Source organism: Thamnophis sirtalis, unplaced genomic scaffold (genome assembly GCF_051295495.1).
Source record: "Thamnophis sirtalis isolate CommonGarterSnake01/CBP01778 unplaced genomic scaffold, rThaSir2_p1.2 scaffold_19, whole genome shotgun sequence".
Taxonomy (NCBI): domain Eukaryota; kingdom Metazoa; phylum Chordata; class Lepidosauria; order Squamata; family Natricidae; genus Thamnophis; species Thamnophis sirtalis.
This window is the reverse complement of record NW_028261399.1, coordinates 566,097-586,273: the sequence shown is the minus strand read 5'-3', so window position 1 is coordinate 586,273 and position 20,177 is coordinate 566,097. Positions and strand designations below refer to the sequence as shown.

The following is a 20,177-nucleotide window of genomic DNA, read 5'->3' as shown; positions in this document are numbered from 1 at the left end:
TATATTTTAAGAAAGGGACTCAACTTACAACCATTCATTTAGTGACCGAACTTATAATAGCACTGAAAATAGAAACTTATGACCGTTTTTCACACTTACGGCTGGTGCAGCAAAGTCAATGCGGAAGCCAGATTCACTTAACGGCCGTGCTACTTACTTAACAACTGCAGTGATTCAGTTAACCACTGCGGCAAGAAAGGTCGTAAAAGGAGGCCAAAATCACGTAATAATTGTCTCACTTAGCAGTGGAGGTTTTGGGCTCCATTATGGCCCTAACTCAAGGACTACCTGCACCCGTCCAATTCCTGAGTGTGTGGTTCTGTTATGCCTGCCTTCTGTTAAAAATGGTGTTAGGTCTCCTGCTTGGGCAGGGGGGTTGGACTAGATGACCTCCAAGGTCCCTTCCAACTCTTTTAATCTGTAATTCACTGATCACAATCCACCATCTACCTTTAAATCGTATCTAGTTAGGCTGTTTTTTTCATCCCCTAATTAAAAAAATATCCACCAAATACTATTTCCTTGAAGGATGACCAGGTAGCCTTAGGATAAATCAGACTTAAGTTTCTTGACTCTTCCAAAGGGACCTCCTCAGGTCATCCAGTCTAACCCCCTTGCAGTTTCCCGGAAAATTCTTTCCTTCCGGGAGTCATAAAACAAGGGCTACCTGAAAATCTGTGTTCCATCCCTCCATAATCTTCCTCTCTTCCTCTTTTGCAGGTCTCAAGAGCCATGCCCACTTCCGCCTTCTGACGGCTCCCCTCCCTCCCTGCCCCCGGCCAGGCGCCCACCCTCGCCCACCCTCGCCATGGTGCACACGGAAGGCAGCGCCCTGCTGAAGGCCGTCTGGCAAGGGAAATTCCGTCTGACCCGCCTCTTGCTGGAAGGCGGGGCTTACATCAACGAGGGCAACACCCAGGGGGAGACTCCGCTCATTGCTGCCTGCGTGGCCCCCTACGACGACCCCCAGAACAAGCCCCGCATGGTGAGGTACCTGCTGGAGAACGGAGCCGACCCCAACATTCCTGACAAGACGGGCAAGTCCGCCTTGATGCATGCCTGCGCGGAGGGCGCTGGGGCCGAGGTAGCCACCGTCCTGCTCAACCACGGGGCCGACCCCAGCGCGAAGGATTATTCGGGCGCCTCGGCGTTGGTCTACGCCATCAACAAAGGGGATCGGGCGACCTTGCAGGTGCTCCTGGATGCCTGCAAAGCCAAGGGCAAGGAGGTCATCATCATCACCACCGACACCTCCCCTTCGGGGACCAAGAAGACCAAGCAGTACCTCAACTCCCCGCCTTCTCCTGGCGTGCAGGACAAGCAGCCGCCGCCCGCCCTGTGCATGTCTCCTTCGGACATCGAAGTCCTCACCTCTCAGTCTCCCGGGAGCAGCGAGAAGGAAGAGGAGCGGGACGTGTTCAACTTCAGCCTGGCCACCAGGCTCAGCTGCTCGCCCCACGCCAAGGGGAAGGAGATGGAGGAGAAGGGGCCCTCGGGGCTGCACCCCAAAAGCCAGCCTAAGCAGCTGAAGAGACTGAACTCCGAGCCGTGGGGCTTGGTGGCTCCCTCGGTCTTGGCCGCCTCCTATCAGGAGAAAGCCCGTAGTCCGGAAGATCGGGTGAGGATTGATATGAACGGGTTGAGTATCACCAAAAGGCCTCCCCTGTCTCGGAGACACAGCGTGGAAGGCCAGGAGTCCTCCTGCTTCAAGATGGGGACTCAACAAGGAGAGGAGATCTCGGGCGGAGATTCCTCCTGGGCGGAGAAGGTCCACCAGACCCTCGCTCGGCACAACACGGCTCCGGAAGCTCAAGAAGGTCTCCAGCCTCCTAGTTCCAGAAGTGTGGCCCATCACAGGTTGACCTGCTCGGAACATTTGGAGTTCGATTCCCTCTGTCCCGAATCCATCCCGGGTTCTCCAGAGTCTGGCCGGGTTTCGCTGGAGAGGAGGAGGTACAACGCCTCCCCGTTGACCTTGCCCAACAGCTCCTCCCGGGAGAGTCTAGAGAGTATCCCCAACACCATCTCCCCGATCACCATCCGGCGTAGGGCCCCAGGTCTCCTGGAACGCCGGGGCTCCGGGACGCTGCTCCTCGATCACATCGCCCACACCCGCCCGGGCTTCCTGCCCCCTCTGCACTTCAACCCTCACCCTCCCCTCCGCGACATTTGGCCCAATGGGAAGCCCCCTTCCCCGGCCCACAAGGGTCTGATCCCCGTGGCTCCCTCCTCCCCGAAGACCAAGCGGCTCCTGCGCAGACACTCCATGCAAACAGAGCAGATGAAACAGCTGGTCAGTTTCCAGAGCCTGATTGCACAAGGGGATTCGGTGGCCACCTAAAACGGGCAGTCCCTGGACACCGGAACCAACCCTAATCTTCATCTTTGGCCTGATCAAAGTTTAGAGGGCCCATCCTGTCTTCATAGTTGGGTTTCCATTGTCTTCCTCCCTTCTCTTGTTCGGTGTCCTACATTGTAGTGGCCACATTTAGAGTCCTAACCTAACTTGACTTTCTAAACCTAGAGTTGGAACCAGAAAAAACCACCACGAAGGGACAGGATTTTGAAAGGACCGGACAATTCACCCGTTGCTGTCCCAAGTGGCTACAACTCTGAGGAAACTGGCCTCTCTTGAGTCAGAGTTTGAGACAGGAAGATCTCCGACGAAACGTTGGCGGTGAAAATAGGAGAACGTTGGTATCTGGAGCCTTTCCGTGGTTTGGATGCTGAGTTGGCCACGGGGAATGCCGAAAATACCCAACGCTGGAGGTTTTTCCTCGAGCGGAGGTCCAAGGAGAGGATAACTGGGTGGACTTTTGAGAGGAGTAGCACAAGAGCGATGAGTGGCACAATGACTTCTTCAGGCACCCATTGGAAATTGATCAGTTGCCGAGAACCAGGAAGATGTTCCCCCGGGAAACTGGCCTTCTCTCCTTCTCGTCCTCCAGGTCACATCTGGGGCCTTCTGCCTTTTCAGATCCATAGGCCCGTGTCCCTCAACCTCAAGGAGATGAAGCTGGTGGCAGGCCAGAAAGACCAGGCTTACCCACGAAGCTGCAATTAAGCTGCTTTATTGCTAAAAGCCAATGCACAGGAATCTTCTCGACTAAGAATCAGCACGTGGATAGAGTTAGATATGGGCCAAGAGAGGTTGGGCTTAGTTCACTTGTGACTACGCAGGGATGCTATGCCGAGGCCTCTTTTCATTCTCCCCTGGGTTCTGCCACTCCTTCTCTCACAGGTGGACTTCAACTCCCAGAATTTCCCAGCCAGCATGGCTGGCTGGGGAATTCTGGGAGTTGAAGTCCACACAGCTGAACGTTGCTGAGTTTGAGGAAGACTGCAATAGTTTTACTGGCCTTTTCACTGGTTGTTTGGGATTTGTCCTCACTTGAACCAAATATTCTTGCCCTATTTTTTTCTCTTTCTCTACTGGATTTTGCTAGGATTCCATTTCTTCTGAAGGCTTTATCGGACGAGAGTCACCACTCAGGGTTGGGGGGTTCAAATTGGAGAGATGAAATGGGGGGGGAGATCTACCCATCCTCCAAATTTGTTGGACCGAGAGGTTAAAAACCAAAACTCTCTTTAATTCTTTCTCTCTTTTTTTGCATCACCTCCAGTAGGAAAGTTTTGAGTGGCGATCTTAAAATGTTCTGGAGGAGAATTTGAGACTTTGGGGGTTATTTCTGACCCAGCATGGATTATATTTGGTCTTCCGGATGCTTTTGAACTTCATGTTGAGTCGTTCATTGTCACAGGGGGCAGCAAATACCTCCCGTGGACCGCACTATTTCAATGACGAAGTCAAAATATTTTCCCAAAATGCTGTTGACAAGAAGGATACTCATTTTTTTTCTGGGTTAAAACCAGATGCAGCATTCTTCTTTTCTATTTAAATCGATGGGAAGTAGGTCGATCCCTGAATTCGTTCCCAGAACTGAGAACAGGTGGGATGAGCGGCCAATTTAAAATGGTTCTTCGGATCTTATATTTTTTATTTGTTTTAATTTTTTTCTCCACCCAGAGACTCAGGGATGGCGCCCTGATTTTGATGCTTCCTGCATAGTGGTCCCATCAAAATGGACCTTGGAGTTTCCAACTTCTATCTTCAACCTTCCCATTAACTGAAGATCTTCCGCAGCTTCCCAGAAGTATATTTGAATCTCATTCCTTATTCCATCCAAGAGAATTCATTTCGTCAGAGTAGTATCTTTTGAACGTGGCCCCTTTAAGACAGGTGGACTTCTACTCCCAGAATTCCACAGCCAGCCAGGAAGGAAGCTGGGTGGAAATCTGCTGGCTGTGGAAATCTGGGAGATGAAGTCCACCTGTCTTAAAGGGGCCACATTTGAAAAAAACCACTGAGCATGTTGTGTATTTCTAAAATTTAGAACTGGCCAAAGGGAGGGTCCTTCTCCGCATCCATGCCTTGGTTGTTTTTGGTGCCCCCTGGCAATGTGGTGAGCTTGGACCTGGCCTGTTCCTTCCGAACAACAGACCACCTCTGGAAGACCCCTCCCCATCTTCTGTTCCATCTCAGCCCACTTTGGTGGTGCAGAAACGGATGGATTGATGAGGGAAGGTGCTTGTCACTGAAGAAATCTACCCTACCAAAATTTGACAAAAATGAGCCCTTCACGGCACTCAGATTTGGGAATGGATGGAGCCGTTTTGGGGACCATTCCTTGCCCGAGTTGCCATTTTTAAACAACAAAATCTGGTGCAATTAGCTCCCCCCCCCCCCAATCCAGTTGCCTTCTTAGATCCCCTGCCCCATAAATTATCACTTGGCCCCCTCTTGATCTGCCTTTTGCAGAATAGAATGCAGAAAAACAGGGTTGGAAGGGGCCTTGGAGGTCTTCTAGTCCACCCCCTGCTCTTGCAATCATCCGTCCTCTCTTATTCCTGCACAAATGTTGCACTTTGCAGTTTCTGCTTCCCCAGCACAGTATTTGGGACCAGGTGCTCCTCAACTTACGACCACAATGGGGACTGTCAGCGCTAAGCGACTTCCACCTAATTTGACAACCTTTTTGCCACCGTCGTTAAACAAATCGTGCAGCTCTTAAACGAAGCTGTCCCCTTGCCCCAGACAGGTAGTCTTCGATTTATGACAACAATGAGGATTAAAACGTGGGTGCGGTCATTAAGTGAGTCACGCCCACATTTATGACCCATTTTGCCACCGTTGTTAAGCAAGTCCAGCTTTCCCCATGGCTTCTGCTTCTCAGCAGCCCCCTGGGAAGGCGGCAAATGGTGCTCACAAAACCCTGGGAATTGCAACAGTCGCAAATATATCCTGGTTGTCAAATGCCCAAATTCTGATCATGTAATCACAGGGATTTTGTGACGGTCATAAATGCAAGGATCGGTCACATGACACTCTTCCCAGGACCGTTGTAACTTCAAACAGTTGTTAAACGAATCTTCGTAAATCAAGGACTACCTGTATTCCATTTTTTGCCCATACAGGTAGTCCTTTCATACAACCACAATTCAGCACACCAGTTCTGTTGTTAAGTGAGGCGTTTGTTAAGCGATTTTGGCTCCGACTTTTCTTGCCACAGTTGTTAAGTGAATCGCTGCAGTTGGCAAGTTAGCAACCCCGTTGTTAAGTGAATCTGGCTTTCCCGTGGACTTTGCTCATTGGAAGGTCGCAAAAGGAGATCATGTGACACCCCCTCCCCGTCATAAAGATGAACCAGTGGCCAAACATCTGAATTTCGATCACGTGACCATGGGACCAGGCTGCGAAGGTTGCAACCCTGAAAAACGGTCATAAGTCAAATTTTTCCCATGCCGTTGTAACTTTAACTGTCGTATGTCGAGAACTACCTGAATACCCTTCTCAGAAATGGCTGGCAATGTTTAAGGCAGGGTCCCGCTTTCCCATGCCACATCTGGATGGATAAAAGGAAGCAGCAAATCTTACTTCCTTAAACCTCACCTTTTCAATTCTGTGGGGATCACGGAGCCGGCGCTGCCTGGTTGCGGATGATAAAAATCTAGACTAAACAAAATCTAGAATTACATTTAACACCGCCAACTGCGAGGTTGGCGAGCCTTCAGGATCTAGAAAAAAGCCCTGGCAAAGGAGTGTAGGGTGTGTATCAGTGGTGGGTTACGACTGGTATGCTCCGGGACGGGCGGGAACACTGCTGGGAGCACCAGGTACCTGTTCCGGTACGGTGCTCCGGAGGGCCCACCACCCCTGCCCCCTCTCCTTAACTGTATTTGACCTAATACCTACAGCGGTGGGTATGCGTGTGTGCTTGCCGCGCCCGGCCCCATTGCAGCGTACCAGTTGCAACGGGATCTGGAACCCACCCCTGGTGTGTATTTACGCAATCCCCCCCTCTCTGTTCCCTTGTATGATTCGCACTCGCCGCCAGTGTGTGGCTGAAGACTTGCGCATTTGGGGCCGCAGAAGTGTGACGGGTGCCGAGGACGTTTTCTCCTACTCCGAGCCTCTCCAGATGTTTCTTCCAGCTGTGCTGTCTTGACTCGGCATCGCCTGTCCAATCGACAATCCTCGAGGGCCTCAAGAGATGCTTCCTGAAACAGCGGCCCTCTGGTTCTCCTTCTGCACTTTTCTTTCTCCTCTTCCGGGTGTGGTTTAAGCACAATGTTGCCCCTCGTGGCCAAAACGCACAATATGTCAGGGGGGGGGGGGAATGCGTGACCTCTTCTGTGCCAAGTCCGATACGGACCAATAGAAGTAGATAGATCTTGAAATAATATATACAAATGTTGAACAAAAGAACGGCGGTGTTTCTGTCCTTGTGGGCGAGCGTGTGGTTGCGAGGGATGGAGAAAGGGAGGGGTGACAATGGAGGGGGGCTGTTTACTGAATCACTTAAAAAGACACATCAGCACAATGTGTGTCAGCCTTAACGGCTGGACCAGACAGGAGAAACAAGCAGACAAGCTAATTTTATCTTATTGTAAAGCTAGATTTAACACAAAGGTGTCAAACTCAAGGCCTCCGGGCCGGATTCGGCCCATGGGGTGCTTCAATCTGGTCCATGGGGGAGGCCTGGAAATATAATAGGACCAGCCTGTGGTGCCTCATGCCCTATCCCCACACCCCCAGCCTGTTTTTGGCCTCCACAGCCTCCTGCAACACTCTGCTGGCCAAAAACGGGTTGCACAGGGGCCCTGGTGTGGCCCATTATTGGCCGGCAGAGTGCTGCAGGAGGCCAAAAATGAGGTACAGGGGGAGGGTATGTGTCCTCCGTGCCCCGTTTTGGCCAACAGGGTGCTGCAGGAGCCAAGGTGGCGCAGTGGTTAAATGCAGCACTGCAGGCTACTGCTAGATCAGCAGTTCAGCGGTTCAAATCTCACCGGCTCAGGGTTGACTCAGCCTTCCATCCTTCCAAGGTGGGTAAAATGAGGACCCAGATTGTTGGGGGCAATATGCTGACTCTCTGTAAACCGCTTAGAGAGGGCTGAAAGCCCTATGAAGCGGTATATAAGTCTACTGCTATTGCTATTGCTATCTGTCCCGTTTCTCTTTCTCTCCCCCCCGGCTCCCTCCCTCCCTCCCTACGATGCTAATCTAGCCCTTGAAGAAATCCAGTTTGACACCCCTGATTTAACAGAATTTTGCAAGTCTGAAAACACAAATCCCCCACAGTCTGTTTTACAGCCTTAGGAGGCTAAGGAACAGTGGTGGGTTCCAGCCAGTACGTCCCAGTATGCCTCGGTACAGGCGTACCGGTGCCTGCTGGGAGCAGCAGGCACCATTCCTGGAAGGCCCACCTACCTGCCTGCATTCCTATATTTGACCCAACCTGGCCATTTGCACAAGGAGCGTACAGCACCTGTGCGACTCTCCGCCGAGCAGCTGGAGCGTCGCAGGTGGTGGGTGCGCATACGCTTGCAGCGCGCGGTTCACATGGTGGACACCCAGCCCCATCACAACTTATCAGTTGCGACGGGATCCGGAACCCACCACTGCTAAGGAAGGTTCCTTCTGAGCCTCTTTCTGCCCTTGTTATGCTGCTGAGGGCTGCGCAGCCTCTTATCCAAGTGTTCCCTAAAGCTACATTAACAGGATTTTGTAAGTCTGAAAGGACAAATGTCCCACTGTCTCTTTTACAGACTGAGAAACTAGGAAGCGCTGGGCTGCCTCTTATCTAACTGTCTTATAACGCAGGGGTCTGGTTGGTGGACCGGCACTGGGCCACGGCACGCCAAAAACCAGGCCGCACAAACAAGTGAAACCCCATCTGCGGGATGCAGGCAGCATGCGTCCATGAAAAAAACCTCTCCACAGAACCGGTCCCTGGCGCCCAAAAGGTTGGGGGCCACTGCTCTAAAGCTACTGTACATTAACAGCGTTTTGTGTGTCTGAAAGTACAAATCTCCCATTGTCTGTTTTACCTCCTTGGGAAGCGAAGGAGGGTTTCTTCAGAGCCTCTTTTTCAACCTTTTTCAATACAGCTGAGGGCTACGCTGTCTCTTATCTAATAACTCTCTTTGCTCCATCTCTCAAGGTCTTCTCCACATACCATTGTGCTGTGTGACCCTTTGCGTTCCTTCTTTGAGACCCACGACACTGTCGCAATTTAGAGACCGTGTTTTGGCCACACTCATGATATGGTTGCCTTGTGGGATTTGCTCCTTCAAAAAACGAGGGTGGGTTGCTGCCAGCGTTACTGCCTGTTCGCTTTGCGTGTGCCGCACTTTGCTTGTGCATGCACATGCACAGTTGCCTACACATTGTCCTGCGCCTGCGGAGAACATTATAAAATCAGTAAAAAAACATGCCAGCAACGGCATGGGCGACCAGGGAACTAGTTCAGGGGTGCGGCCAGCCTGCCTTCCGTACCGGTTGCGCAACCCAATCTCAATTTCCACTACCAGTTCTCCTGGACTGGTGCAAACTGTTAGCAACCCACCTCTGGTCCAGAGAACGAACGCTTATCTTCTATCTGAGCTTAGAGATGAACAGATGCTTGCAAGCCCGAGATTATTTCCCTCAGTGGCTTCCCACGCCCCTTTTCTTTCTGTGGGCGGAGGGACCTTTTACAGGCTGCTTTCACTCTCTACCCCCTGTCTCCTGAGACGGTTCCCACATGTCATCCGGCCTCAATTGAGCCCATGCCAAGCCAAGGAGAGGCGTGACAAAACAATGCTCCTGGTGCTCACGGTTCCCCTCGAAGCCCTCAATGCTTCCTGCCGGATCCATGCTTCCCTGCTCCCTTCCCACTCAATAATGACCCCCAAAAAGAGTCGCAAAGAAGAGGCGAATCCTGAGCCCTTCGTCCTCCTCCTGCCAAGCTGCACAGATGGCCAAGGGAGGCCCTCCACTGGGAGGGGGTCCCTGTCCTGCCGGAACAGCATCTGGTACCCGCCGCCAGACTGTCACCGGTGGTGGGAGAAAGACCGGTAACCGCCTGGGTGATCGGAAGGGAACGAAAAGGAAGAGGCACCTTTAAGTAGAATTTTTGGAAGCTGGAAGCAGGAAGAGAAAGAGGACAAGCAGCCTGCAGCGTGCCTGCAGTGACCTTCACAAATCCACAACCACAAAGCGGGTGGTGAGTGCCTGGGAGCCACGGAAACGCACCCGCACACAGAGACACACTTTCTTGTTTCACACCCCCCCCCCTCTCCTTTTTTTGTTTGGGTTTTTTTTTTCTTTGCATCGGCTGCAGCAGCCAAAGGACGGCTGGGAACCAGCCTGGGGAGACGGTAAGTACCGGATAACTGTCCCATTTGGACGACAAACAAATATTTCGCTTTTGATAGTCATTTTATTGACTGGGCTGTCTCCTTTCCTTGAACAAGGTCTGCATGCCTCTGCGGAGACCCTTGTTCCAAAGAGAGAGCTGCATGAGAACCGAGCCATCCCTTCGAAACCTGGATGTCGTTGTGTTGACTGTATACGGTTGTGTGCCTTCAGCCTTTAGTTAGGTTAGGACAAAGCTTAGCAGTTGGCACTCTGTGAGACCTGCCTTCTTTCCAAGGAAAGATACCAATGGTGGAAAAGGACTGACAGGGTTACAGAATAACAGAGTTGGAAGGGACCTTGGAGGTCTTCTAGTCCAGCCCCCTGATCAAGCAAGAGACCCTGTACCCTTCTAGACAAATGGCTGTCCAGACTCTTCTTAAAAGCCTCCAGTGATGGAGCCCCCACAACTTCTGGAGTCAACCCATTTCACCGATTAATTCTCATTGTTTAGAATGGAATGGAATAGAATAGAATAGAGAATGGATAAGATAGGATAGAATAGAATAATGGGATGGGATGAGATAGGATAGAATAATGGAATGGAATGGGATGGAATAGAATAGAATAATGGGATGGGATAGGATAGGATAGAATAATGGAATAGAATAGAATAGAATAATAGGATTGGATGGGATAGGATAGGATAGGATAGAATAATGGCATTGAATGGAGTAGAATAGAATAGAATAGGATAGAATAGAATAATGGGATGGGATGGGGTAGGATAATGGAATGGAATAGAATAGAGGATGGGATGGGACAATATAGAATAGAATCGAATAGGATAGGATAGGATAGAATAAATATAGGATAGGATGGGATATGATAGAAAATAAGTATGAATATAATGGAATAGAATAAATATAGAATGGAATAGAATAAAATAGAATAGGATAGATTAGGAAATGGAATAGGGTAGTATAGGATGAGATAGAAAATAAATAGGAATAGAATAAAATATAGAATAATAGAGTCGAGTCGAATAGAATAGAATAGAGCAGAGCTGGAAGGAACCTTAGGGGGTCTTCAAATCACAGCTTAATATAGAAGCAACTATTAATAAATAGAAAGTAGACTTAATTTTAGGTCAACTTTCGGTTTACCCCAACTGTTCACAGTTCAAATTGTTGAGTCTTTAACTCGATGTTTCTCAACCTTGAAAACTTTAAGATAGAACAGAATAGGAGCTGGAAGGGACCGTGGAGGTCTTCTAGTCCAACCCCCTGCCTAGGCAGGAAACCCTATACCGTTCGAGGCAAATGGCTATCCAACATCTTCTTGAAGACTTCCAGTGTTGGGGCATCCACAACTTCTGGAGGCAACTTCTGTTCCACCGATTCATTGTTCTCACTGTCAGGAAATTCCTCCTCAGTTCTAAGTTGCTTCTCTCCTTGATTAGTTTCCACCCATTGCTTCTTGTTCTGCCCTCAGGTGCTTTGGAAAATAGTTTGACTCCCTCTTCTTTGTGGCAGCCCCTGAGATATTGGAAGACTGCTATCCTGTCTCCCCTAGTCCTTCTTTTCATCAAACTAGACATACCCAGTTCCTGCAACCGTTCTTCATATTTTAGTCTCCAGTCCCCTAGTCAACTTTGTTGCTCTTCTCTGCACTCTTTCTGGAGTGTTCCTAGAGTTGATGGGTGATGCAGTGAGGGAGGGAGGGGTTGGTCTGAATGTGAGAAGAGGAATGGGCTGGAAGAAACTCTTCAGAAGGATGTTTGGGGCCATAATTCTTCTCCTGTTTGCTTGGCCCCTTGGCCCTTTCTTTAAATAACAGAATAACAGAGTTGGAAGGGACTTTGGAGGTCATCTAGTCTAATCCCCCGCTCAAACAAAAGACCCTACCCCATTACAGACAGAAGGCAGTCCAGTCTCTTCTTGAAAGCCTCCAGGGGTGAAGCTCCCACGACTTCCAAAGGCAACTTCTGTTCTTTACAGATGAACAGAGTTGGAAGAGACCTTGGAGGTCATCTAGTCCAACCCCTCAGTCAAGCAGGAGACCCTACAGCATTTCTGACAGAGGGCAGTCCAGTCTCTTCTTGAAAGCCTCCAGGGGTGAAGTCCCCACGACTTCCAAAGGCAACTTCTGTTCTTTACAGATGAACAGAGTTGGAAGGGACCTTGGAGGTCACCTAGTCCAACCCCCCACCCAAGCAGGAGATCCTACACCATTTCTGACAAATGGCAGTACAGTGTCTTCTTGAAAGCCTCCAGGGATGAAGCTTCCACAACCTCTGAAGGCAACTTCTGTCCCATGGATTGATTTTTCTCAATGTCAGGAAATTCCTCCTTATTTCCAGGTTGAATCTCTCCTTGCTCCGTTCCATCCATTCTTCCTTCTCTGGCCTTCGGGTCCTTTGGAGAATAGCTTGACTTCCCTCTTCCTCTCTGGGGCAGCCCCTCAAATATTGGAAGATGCTCTCCTGTCTCCCCTGGTCCTTCTCTTCACAAGTTCTCAAGTTTCCAAACTAAAATCATTAAATGCTCAAGATCCTAAACAGAAGCCCCCAAAGAAACATGTGGATTCTTTGCAGAAAAAAAACCAATATTAAATAGCTAAATAAAATAGTTATGTCACTTTTTTAGTGCCAATGTAATCCTGAATGATCATTAGTTGAATGGTTTTAAATTGAGGATTACCTGTACTGTTATAACCATCGGGGGGGGGGGGGGGCTGGGCAACAGAATAGAAATTGAACTGCTTGCCTCTAGAATGGAATAGAATAGAGGATGGGATGGGATGGGACAATATAGAATAGGATAGGATAGGATAGGATAGGATAGGATAGGATAGGATAGGATAGGATAGGATAGGATAGAATAAATATAGGATGGGATGGGATATGATAGAAAATAAGTATGAATATAATGGAATAGAATAGAATAAATATAGAATGGAATAGAATAGAATAGGATAGATTAGGAAATGGAATAGGGTAGGATAGGATGGGATAGAAAATAAATAGGAATAGAATAGAATAGACTATAGAATAATAGAGTGGAGTAGAATAGAATAGAATAGAATAGAATAGAATAGAATAGAAAGAAAAGAAAAGAAAAGAAAAGAAAAGAAAAGAAAAGAAGAAAAGAATAGAGAAGTTGTGAGTGCTCCATCACTGGAGAGCTTCAAGAAGCCACAGTCCAGAATGGTCTAGAATTGTCCTCTAAGGTCTGGTCCAAACCTATTGTGGTGATCTGGGGCATGGCACAGCTGGCAGTTCACACCGCCTTTTTATTACACCAAATTTCCCCAGATGCCCCCATGTTTCTGGCAAGTCCCAGAGCAAAGTAATCACACACACACACACACACACACACACACACACACACACACACATGCACACACGCTCACACACACACACACAGTGATGTGCGGTGAGGTTTATGGCTGGTGAGGCAGTCTTCTCCCTCGACATCCCTCTATCTAAAGCGCTTTCTTTCTTTCGCCCGCCTGAGTTCTGACAGACGGGCGAAAGAAAGCGCCAGCCCATTGCTCGCTTTCTTTTGCCTGCCGCTCTGTCCGACATAGAGGCGGGCGAAAGAAAGCCAGCGGTGGGCTGGTGCTTTCTTTCTTTTGCCCCGAGGCTGCAGCCCGCCTGAGCTGCCCACCTCTGGGCAAAAGAAAGAAAGTGCCAACCCGCCAGCAGAGGTGGGTAAAAGACCCGCCTCTGCTGGCGGGCTGCCCTGACACAGAGAAAGAAAGCCGGCGGGCTACCCTCCCTGCCTCTCCTACCCCCTTCCCTCTCTTCTCAAACAAACTCTCAAATTGAGAGTTTGTTTGAGTGAAGAAACAAACACACAAACACACACACAAACACAAATTACTTACAATTACTTACTATTGAGGTCTGGAAGGAGGGACGCGACTCCAGGGTGAGCAACAACTTCTTTATTAACAGGCAACTTATGACAGCGATTCAAATGGCCGCGGTGCGTGCCAAGGTATTTATATTAACTAGACAGCCAATAGGAACCCGGGACTTGGGCAGCAACTGCTGTCAAGTCCCTGGTCCAATTAAAGGTAACTTTCGGCCGGCAACAGCCTCCTGCTGCGTCCTGGCCAATCAGGACGCAGGAGGCTGTTGCTGGCCTCCAAGAAAGTGCTGAAGCAACATTAACTATCTGAGCCTATTTTACAAGGCTCATGAATATTTAACACCCCTTCCCCCCCAGCTCCGCGCATGCTCCCCGGGTGGAGCATGCGTAGTCCTGTAAATAGGCGGGGCGGCACCGGACCCGCCCCGACCTTCGCAGTTCTACAGGAGTCGTCGGCGGAGGTGGACCTGCTTGTAGTAGCTCCTCCCGGAAGGGGGTGTAGCTCCAAGGCACACCTTCTCGAGAAGGCCCAGAAGGCGGGCTCAACGACAATGGTAAGCTGGGACGAGGTGGCGCGTCCATAACAACAGAGTTAGGCCTGGGAGGAGTGTCACTGGGGAAGGTTGGAGCTATAGGTGGGGCCTTTTCTGCGGCGGCTTCAGCGTTCTGTTGGTGCTCCCTGCAGGGGGCGCTCGGGTAGGCCGAGCCTGGTGTGGTGAAGGCCCGAGGATGCGATTCGTCGGATTGAGCTTCTGGCAATTGATAGGCGAGGCCTGGTTCGGCAAAGGCCTCAAACGGCAACCCCGGTAGGGCGGTGTTGTCTTCAACAGAGTCCGGGTTGCCGGCCGGTGGCGGGAGGCGCCTCCTTAGTTGATCCAGGTGGCGCCTCCATTGACATCCGTCAGCCAGTCCGACCCTAAAAGAACAGGGGCCTGTCAGGGCGGTTACGGTGGCCGGAACCCATTGCGTAGCCCCTGAGAAAGCGCGGGCCCAGACTGCGTCCCCCAGTTTAAACGAACGGGGAGGGAGAACCCCCAGGTTGCTCGGCTGATCCCCTGAATAGAGCGGGTGAAGCCTGTCCAGGGGAGTCCGCAGACGCCGGCCCATCAAGAGCTCCGCGGGGCTTCGGTTGGTTGTAGGGCAGGGAGTGGAATGCTGGCTTAGCAGGTAAGCCGCCACTCTCTCCTGCCAGTCGCCCCGGTCCATGCGGCCCAGGGCCTCCTTCGCTGAGCAGACCGCCCGCTCCGCCCGGCCGTTGCTGGCCGGGTGGTACGGGGCTATGGGCGCATGCCGGATCCCTTGCTCGGCCAGGAACTCTTGAAATGTGGTGGACATAAATTGGGGCCCGTTGTCCGAAACTACTAGGTCCGGCAACCCATGGGTTGCGAATAGCCTTCTCAAGGCCCGGACCGTCCTCTCGGCCGTGGTGGAGCCCATCAGGACCAGCTCCACCCAGCGGGAGTAAGCGTCCACCACAATCAAGAAATTCTGACCGTGGAAGGGCCCAGCGAAATCGATGTGGAGGCGTGACCATGGGCCTCTCGGAGCCTCCCACTCACGAGCAGGCCCAGCGGGGGGATTGGGCCTGGACTGTTGACATGGGGTGCAGCGGCCTACATAGGCCGCTATCTCTGAGTCCAGCAATGGCCACCAGACATAGCTACGGGCCAGAGCCTTCATCCGCGCTATGCCGGGGTGATCCTTATGGAGCAGAGACAGAACTTGTGGCCGAAGTGCTCCAGGGATCACTACTCGATCCCCCCAAACGAGGCACCCCCCGTGGAGGGAGAGCTCCGCTTGTCTAGATTTAAAGGGCCGGAAACCCTCTGCCACCTTGTCTGTGGGTCATCCCCTCAACACCAGGGAAGCGACCTGGGAGAGGATTGGATCGGCCTTAGTGTAGGCCGCGACATCCGTGGCAGAGATGGGGAGGCCGGAAGATGCAATGGTGAGAATGGAGAGGCTGGGCACAGGGGCGGTATCGGTCTCCGGCAAGGGGCAGCGGCTCAGGGCATCAGCATGCCCTAGCTGCTTGCCCGGACGGTACTGCAGCGTATACGAGTACGCTGCGAGGAACTCCGTCCATCGCGTCATGCGGGGGGAGAGGATGGGGGGGGTCGGCTTGTCGCCTGCCAGAAGCCCAAGGAGTGGCTTATGGTCAGTGACAAGAGTGAAAGGCCGACCATAGAGGTAGTCATGGAACCTCTTAATCCCGGACACTGCAGCCAGAGCCTCCTTGTCGATCTGGCTGTAATTTCGCTCCGCCGAGGAGAGTGTCCGGGAATAAAAGGCCACCGGGGCCTCCGAGCCATTCAGGAGGACATGGCTCAGGACCGCCCCGACTCCGTAGGGGGAGGCGTCACATGCTAACGTCAGTGGCATCCTGTCATTGTACTGAATCAGGACTGCCGCTGAGGTCAGAGTTTCTTTGACAGCCGCGAACGCATGCGCTTCGCGGCTCCCCCAGCGCCAGGCCGCGGATCGGTCGAGCAACCAATGAAGCGGCTCGGCTAGTGACACCTTGTGAGGTATGAAAGGGGCGTAGAAATTCAGGAGCCCTAGGAACGCCTGCAGCTCTGCCTTGGAGGTGGGTGCCGGGGCGTTCCTAATGGCTGCGACCTTTGAAGGGGTGGGGTGGATGCCTTGGGCGTCAATCATGAAGCCCAAGAATTCCACCTTAGGGACAGCAAACGAGCATTTGCTGCGTTTAAGTTTTAGGCCCGCGCCCCTGAAACGACTGAGGACCTTCCTGAGTATTTCGATGAGTTCTGAGCGGCTGGAAGCAGCGATCAGAACATCATCGAAATACGGTACAACGCCCGGTAGCCCATGGAGCAGCCGCTCCATGAGGCTTTGGAAGATCCCCGGGGCCACGGAAACGCCGAATTGAAGGCGGCGACAACGAAAAGCCCCACGATGGGTGACGATGGTCTGGGCAGCCGCCGCATCGTCATCCACTGGGAGCTGTTGATAGGCCTGCGCCATATCCAGTTTGGCGAACGTGCAACCCTGCCCCAGGGAGTGGAGCAGGTGTTGCACTACAGGGACTGGATAGGGGTTTGCCTGAAGGGCCAAGTTGATCGTCGACTTGTAGTCGGCGCAGATCCTCACCGACCCATCCGGCTTGATTGGGAGGACAATGGGTGTCTCCCAACGAGAATGGTCTACGGGCTCGATGACTCCCTGCGCCAAAAGTTTGTCAAGTTCGGCGTCAACCTTGGCCCTCAAGGCAAAGGGCACCCTGCGGGCTTTCAGCCTAATGGGAGCAACCTGAGGATCTAGGCTTAAAGAGATGGGGGTGCCTTTATAGCAGCCCAGCTGGCCATCGAAGACGTCAGCAAATTCCTTTAATATGTCTTCGATTGAAGAAGGGACAACCCGATGCACCCCCCCAATGGACAATCCCAGGGCTGGGAACCAGTCTAGGCCCAAGAGAGCTGGCAGGTCGTCCCTAACAATGAGGATGGGCAATTTCCCCCGGAATGGCCCGTAGCACACTGATATCGGGAAAGAGCCCAGAGTGGGAATTAATTTCCCTTGGTAGCCCCGCAGGGAAACCTCAGAGGGCAGCAAGTGGCTCTGGGGAACCTTTGGACAGAGACGGGAGAAAAGGGACCAGGGCAGGAGAGACCGGGAAGAGCCGGAGTCCACCTCCATCCGGCAAGGCTGACCTTCCAGCTGGACGGAGGCTGCGACCTTCCTGGCTCCCGCAGCGGCTTGGTTAGTTAAACAGTCAGAAGCATTCGGCTGAGTGGTTGAGTAGCAGTCTTCAGCCCGCCGAGCGGGCCGCGGCTGCTGGCGGCGCGGCTGCGCCTGGGACCGGCCCGTAGGTTGCAGGAACGACGGTGCCGGCAGGAGGGCCCTGCAGACTTTAGCCAGGTGGCCTTCCCCTTTGCATCTAAGACATATAGCGGTGCGGAAGGGGCAGGCCGTGCGGGTGTGACGGCCGCCACAACCGCGGCAGGGCACATTCGTAGTGGGCTGTGCTGCTGACTGCGGCTTAGGCTTTCGTTTAGGCTGTGCCCTCATTTGTCCCACAACATCTTCCTCCGGGTCTTCGAAAGGCAGCTCGTCATCAACCATATGGGTTTGCGTTGGTGGCTCCGGAGGTGGCCGGTCCGGCGCAGCAAGCTGTAGCCGCTCGATATCGGCTGTGGACTGGTCCGAGAGCTTGGCTGCTCTGGCAGTCTCCACGGCCTGAAGCAAGGTGATATGGTGGTTTCGCAACATGCGGCTCCGCAGGTTGACGTCGCGGACCCCGCACACAAACTGTTCCACCAGATTCTCTTCTAAATTAGAAAAGTCACACTGAGCGGCCACCATGCGCAACGACTCTAGGAATTGACTTATGGATTCGTTTTTCTTCTGAACCCGGCGGCGAAAAGCAAAACGGCGTGCGATGACAGATGGGGTGGGAGCGTAGTGATTTTTCAGTCTTGCCATAAGTTCGTCCCACCCCAGCTTGTACACTGGCCTCGGGGCGGCCAGGGCTCTTGCAGAGGCGAACATTGTGGGTTCGCAGCAGGAGAGGAAGAAGCTGCACTTTTCTTCCTCAGTCTGTGCCTGATTTTTTGAAGCTATCAAGTAGCATTCAAACCTCTCCATGAAACCCTCCCAGGATTCTCCGGCAGAACCAAAGGGGGCGAATGGAGGAAGTGCAGAAGTCATCTTGACAGAGATGGATGAAGGGAGAGAAGAGGGGAAAAAAATTCTTTTCTTCTTCCCAGCAGTGTTCGTTGCCGGTCTTGCGTGGCGGCAGCTAACTGCCTCTCTCTCTCTCTTTCACCCTAGCGTCGCGGAATCGCTGATCCCATCCTCGTCGCCAGTATTGAGGTCTGGAAGGAGGGACGCGACTCCAGGGTGAGCAACAACTTCTTTATTAACAGGCAACTTATGACAGCGATTCAAATGGCCGCGGTGCGCGCCAAGGTATTTATATTAACTAGACAGCCAATAGGAACCCGGGACTTGGGCAGCAACTGCTGTCAAGTCCCTGGTCCAATTAAAGGTAACTTTCGGCCGGCAACAGCCTCCTGCTGCGTCCTGGCCAATCAGGACGCAGGAGGCTGTTGCTGGCCTCCAAGAAAGTGCTGAAGCAACATTAACTATCTGAGCCTATTTTACAAGGCTCATGAAGATTTAACACTTACAAATTACATTAATTTTGAATTCCTCCCCCTCCCTCCGCTCCGACCCACATACCTTTTCCAGCTGTTTCACAATCACAGAGGATTTCAACTCTGCTCTTGCCTGCCATGATGAAAATGTAAAAGTGTAAAAGGAAAAAGGCAAGAGCTGCTGAGGTCAGGCTGGATTAACTGCTGCCTGGCTACCTGAGAGACCACCTCCTGCCAATTACCTCCCAAAGACCGATTAGATTAAGGTGACCAGATTTTCAGATTGGAAAAGAGGGACGCCCTTGACCGGGGGGGGGGGGGGCTTGATTAAAAAAAATTTTTTTTGTCAAAAGGTCACCCCAGGACACTGAAACCAGCATAAATACGAATCTGTTGCCAAACAAAATTTTGATCACGTGACCATGAGGATGCTGCAACGGTCGCTAAGTGTGAAAAATGGTCGCAACGGTCGCTAAGTGTGAAAAATGGTCATCAGTCACTTTTTTCAATGCCATTGTAACTTTGGTCACTAAATGTTTTCCCCCTCCTCGAGACTCCTCACTTAGCGACCATCAGAAATACGAATCTGTTGCCAAACATCAACATTTTGATTGCGTAACCATGAGGATGCCACAACGGTCGCTAAGTGTGAAAATGGTCGCTAAGTCACTAAGAAAATGGTCATCAGTCACTTTTTTCAATGCCATTGTATCTTCCTGATTATTAAAAGTGCAAATTCACTCAGTGTCAATCATGACTCCTGAGTCCATTTCAAAGTATTGTGCATAGAAATTTTTAAAATGGCTTGTTTCAATTTATTTTGGATAGAATCTTTTTTTAAATAGTCTAAGACAATTTAAAAAAAGAATCAACACAGAATACCACTATTTTAAAAAATCATATGCACAATAAATAAAATATTATTTTAAAATACATTGAGCCTATACTCCTTACAGTAAATGACTCATCTGGAAACAAGCCAATAGCAGTTTTGTGCTTTAAAATTTACAGATTTTCCAAAATCAGCTTAAAGTCCAAATATTTAAAGACCACCCCCCTCAAAGCTATCTTACCAGAGCTTTAAATATCTTCTGGGGAGGCCCTGCTAGTAATCCCATTCATGACAAAGGTAGGGCTTTCTCAGGAGGAAGGTCTCAGCTGGTGCCCATCCTTTGGAAACCTCCTCCAGAGCAGGGAGCCCTAACCTGCTGTCCATTCAGGAAGGCTGTACAAATTATTCTGTCTTCTAGAATCTAGAGCCATTGGGATTTAATATGGTTTTATCACTGGATTTTCTTTTTATTGTTTTTGTGGAATTGTTACAATGATTTTATAATAATATAATTTTATTTGGCATTTTTGTTGGTGTAAACTGCTGAAAGCCCCTGATAGAATACAAATTATTTAATAATAAATTAGGAAATGTGTAGCTGTTTTCTACACATTGGTTTGTTTGAACAGCTGAAATCAAGCCTGTTCACCCAAGGCAATTCTAGAGTAACATGT

The 20,177-nt window shown here is 51.0% G+C and overlaps 2 protein-coding genes across 2 annotated transcripts in view; both read left to right on the top strand.

Moving 5' to 3' along the window:
* Nucleotides 1-808: 808 nt before the first annotated feature.
* ANKRD34A (ankyrin repeat domain 34A) lies at nucleotides 809-2,826 on the top strand. The gene has a single exon (XM_014071040.2). The coding sequence runs from the start codon at nucleotides 809-811 to the stop codon at nucleotides 2,339-2,341; it is 1,533 nt and encodes a 510-aa protein (XP_013926515.1). The 3' UTR covers nucleotides 2,342-2,826.
* Nucleotides 2,827-8,796: 5,970 nt separating this feature from the next.
* LOC106552698 (gonadotropin-releasing hormone II receptor-like) overlaps nucleotides 8,797-20,177 on the top strand; it is a 31,818-nt gene continuing 20,437 nt past the window's right edge. The window contains exon 1 of the mRNA XM_087703065.1: nucleotides 8,797-9,699. The gene's annotated coding sequence lies outside the window, so the exon portion shown is untranslated. The remainder of the gene's footprint in view (nucleotides 9,700-20,177) is intronic.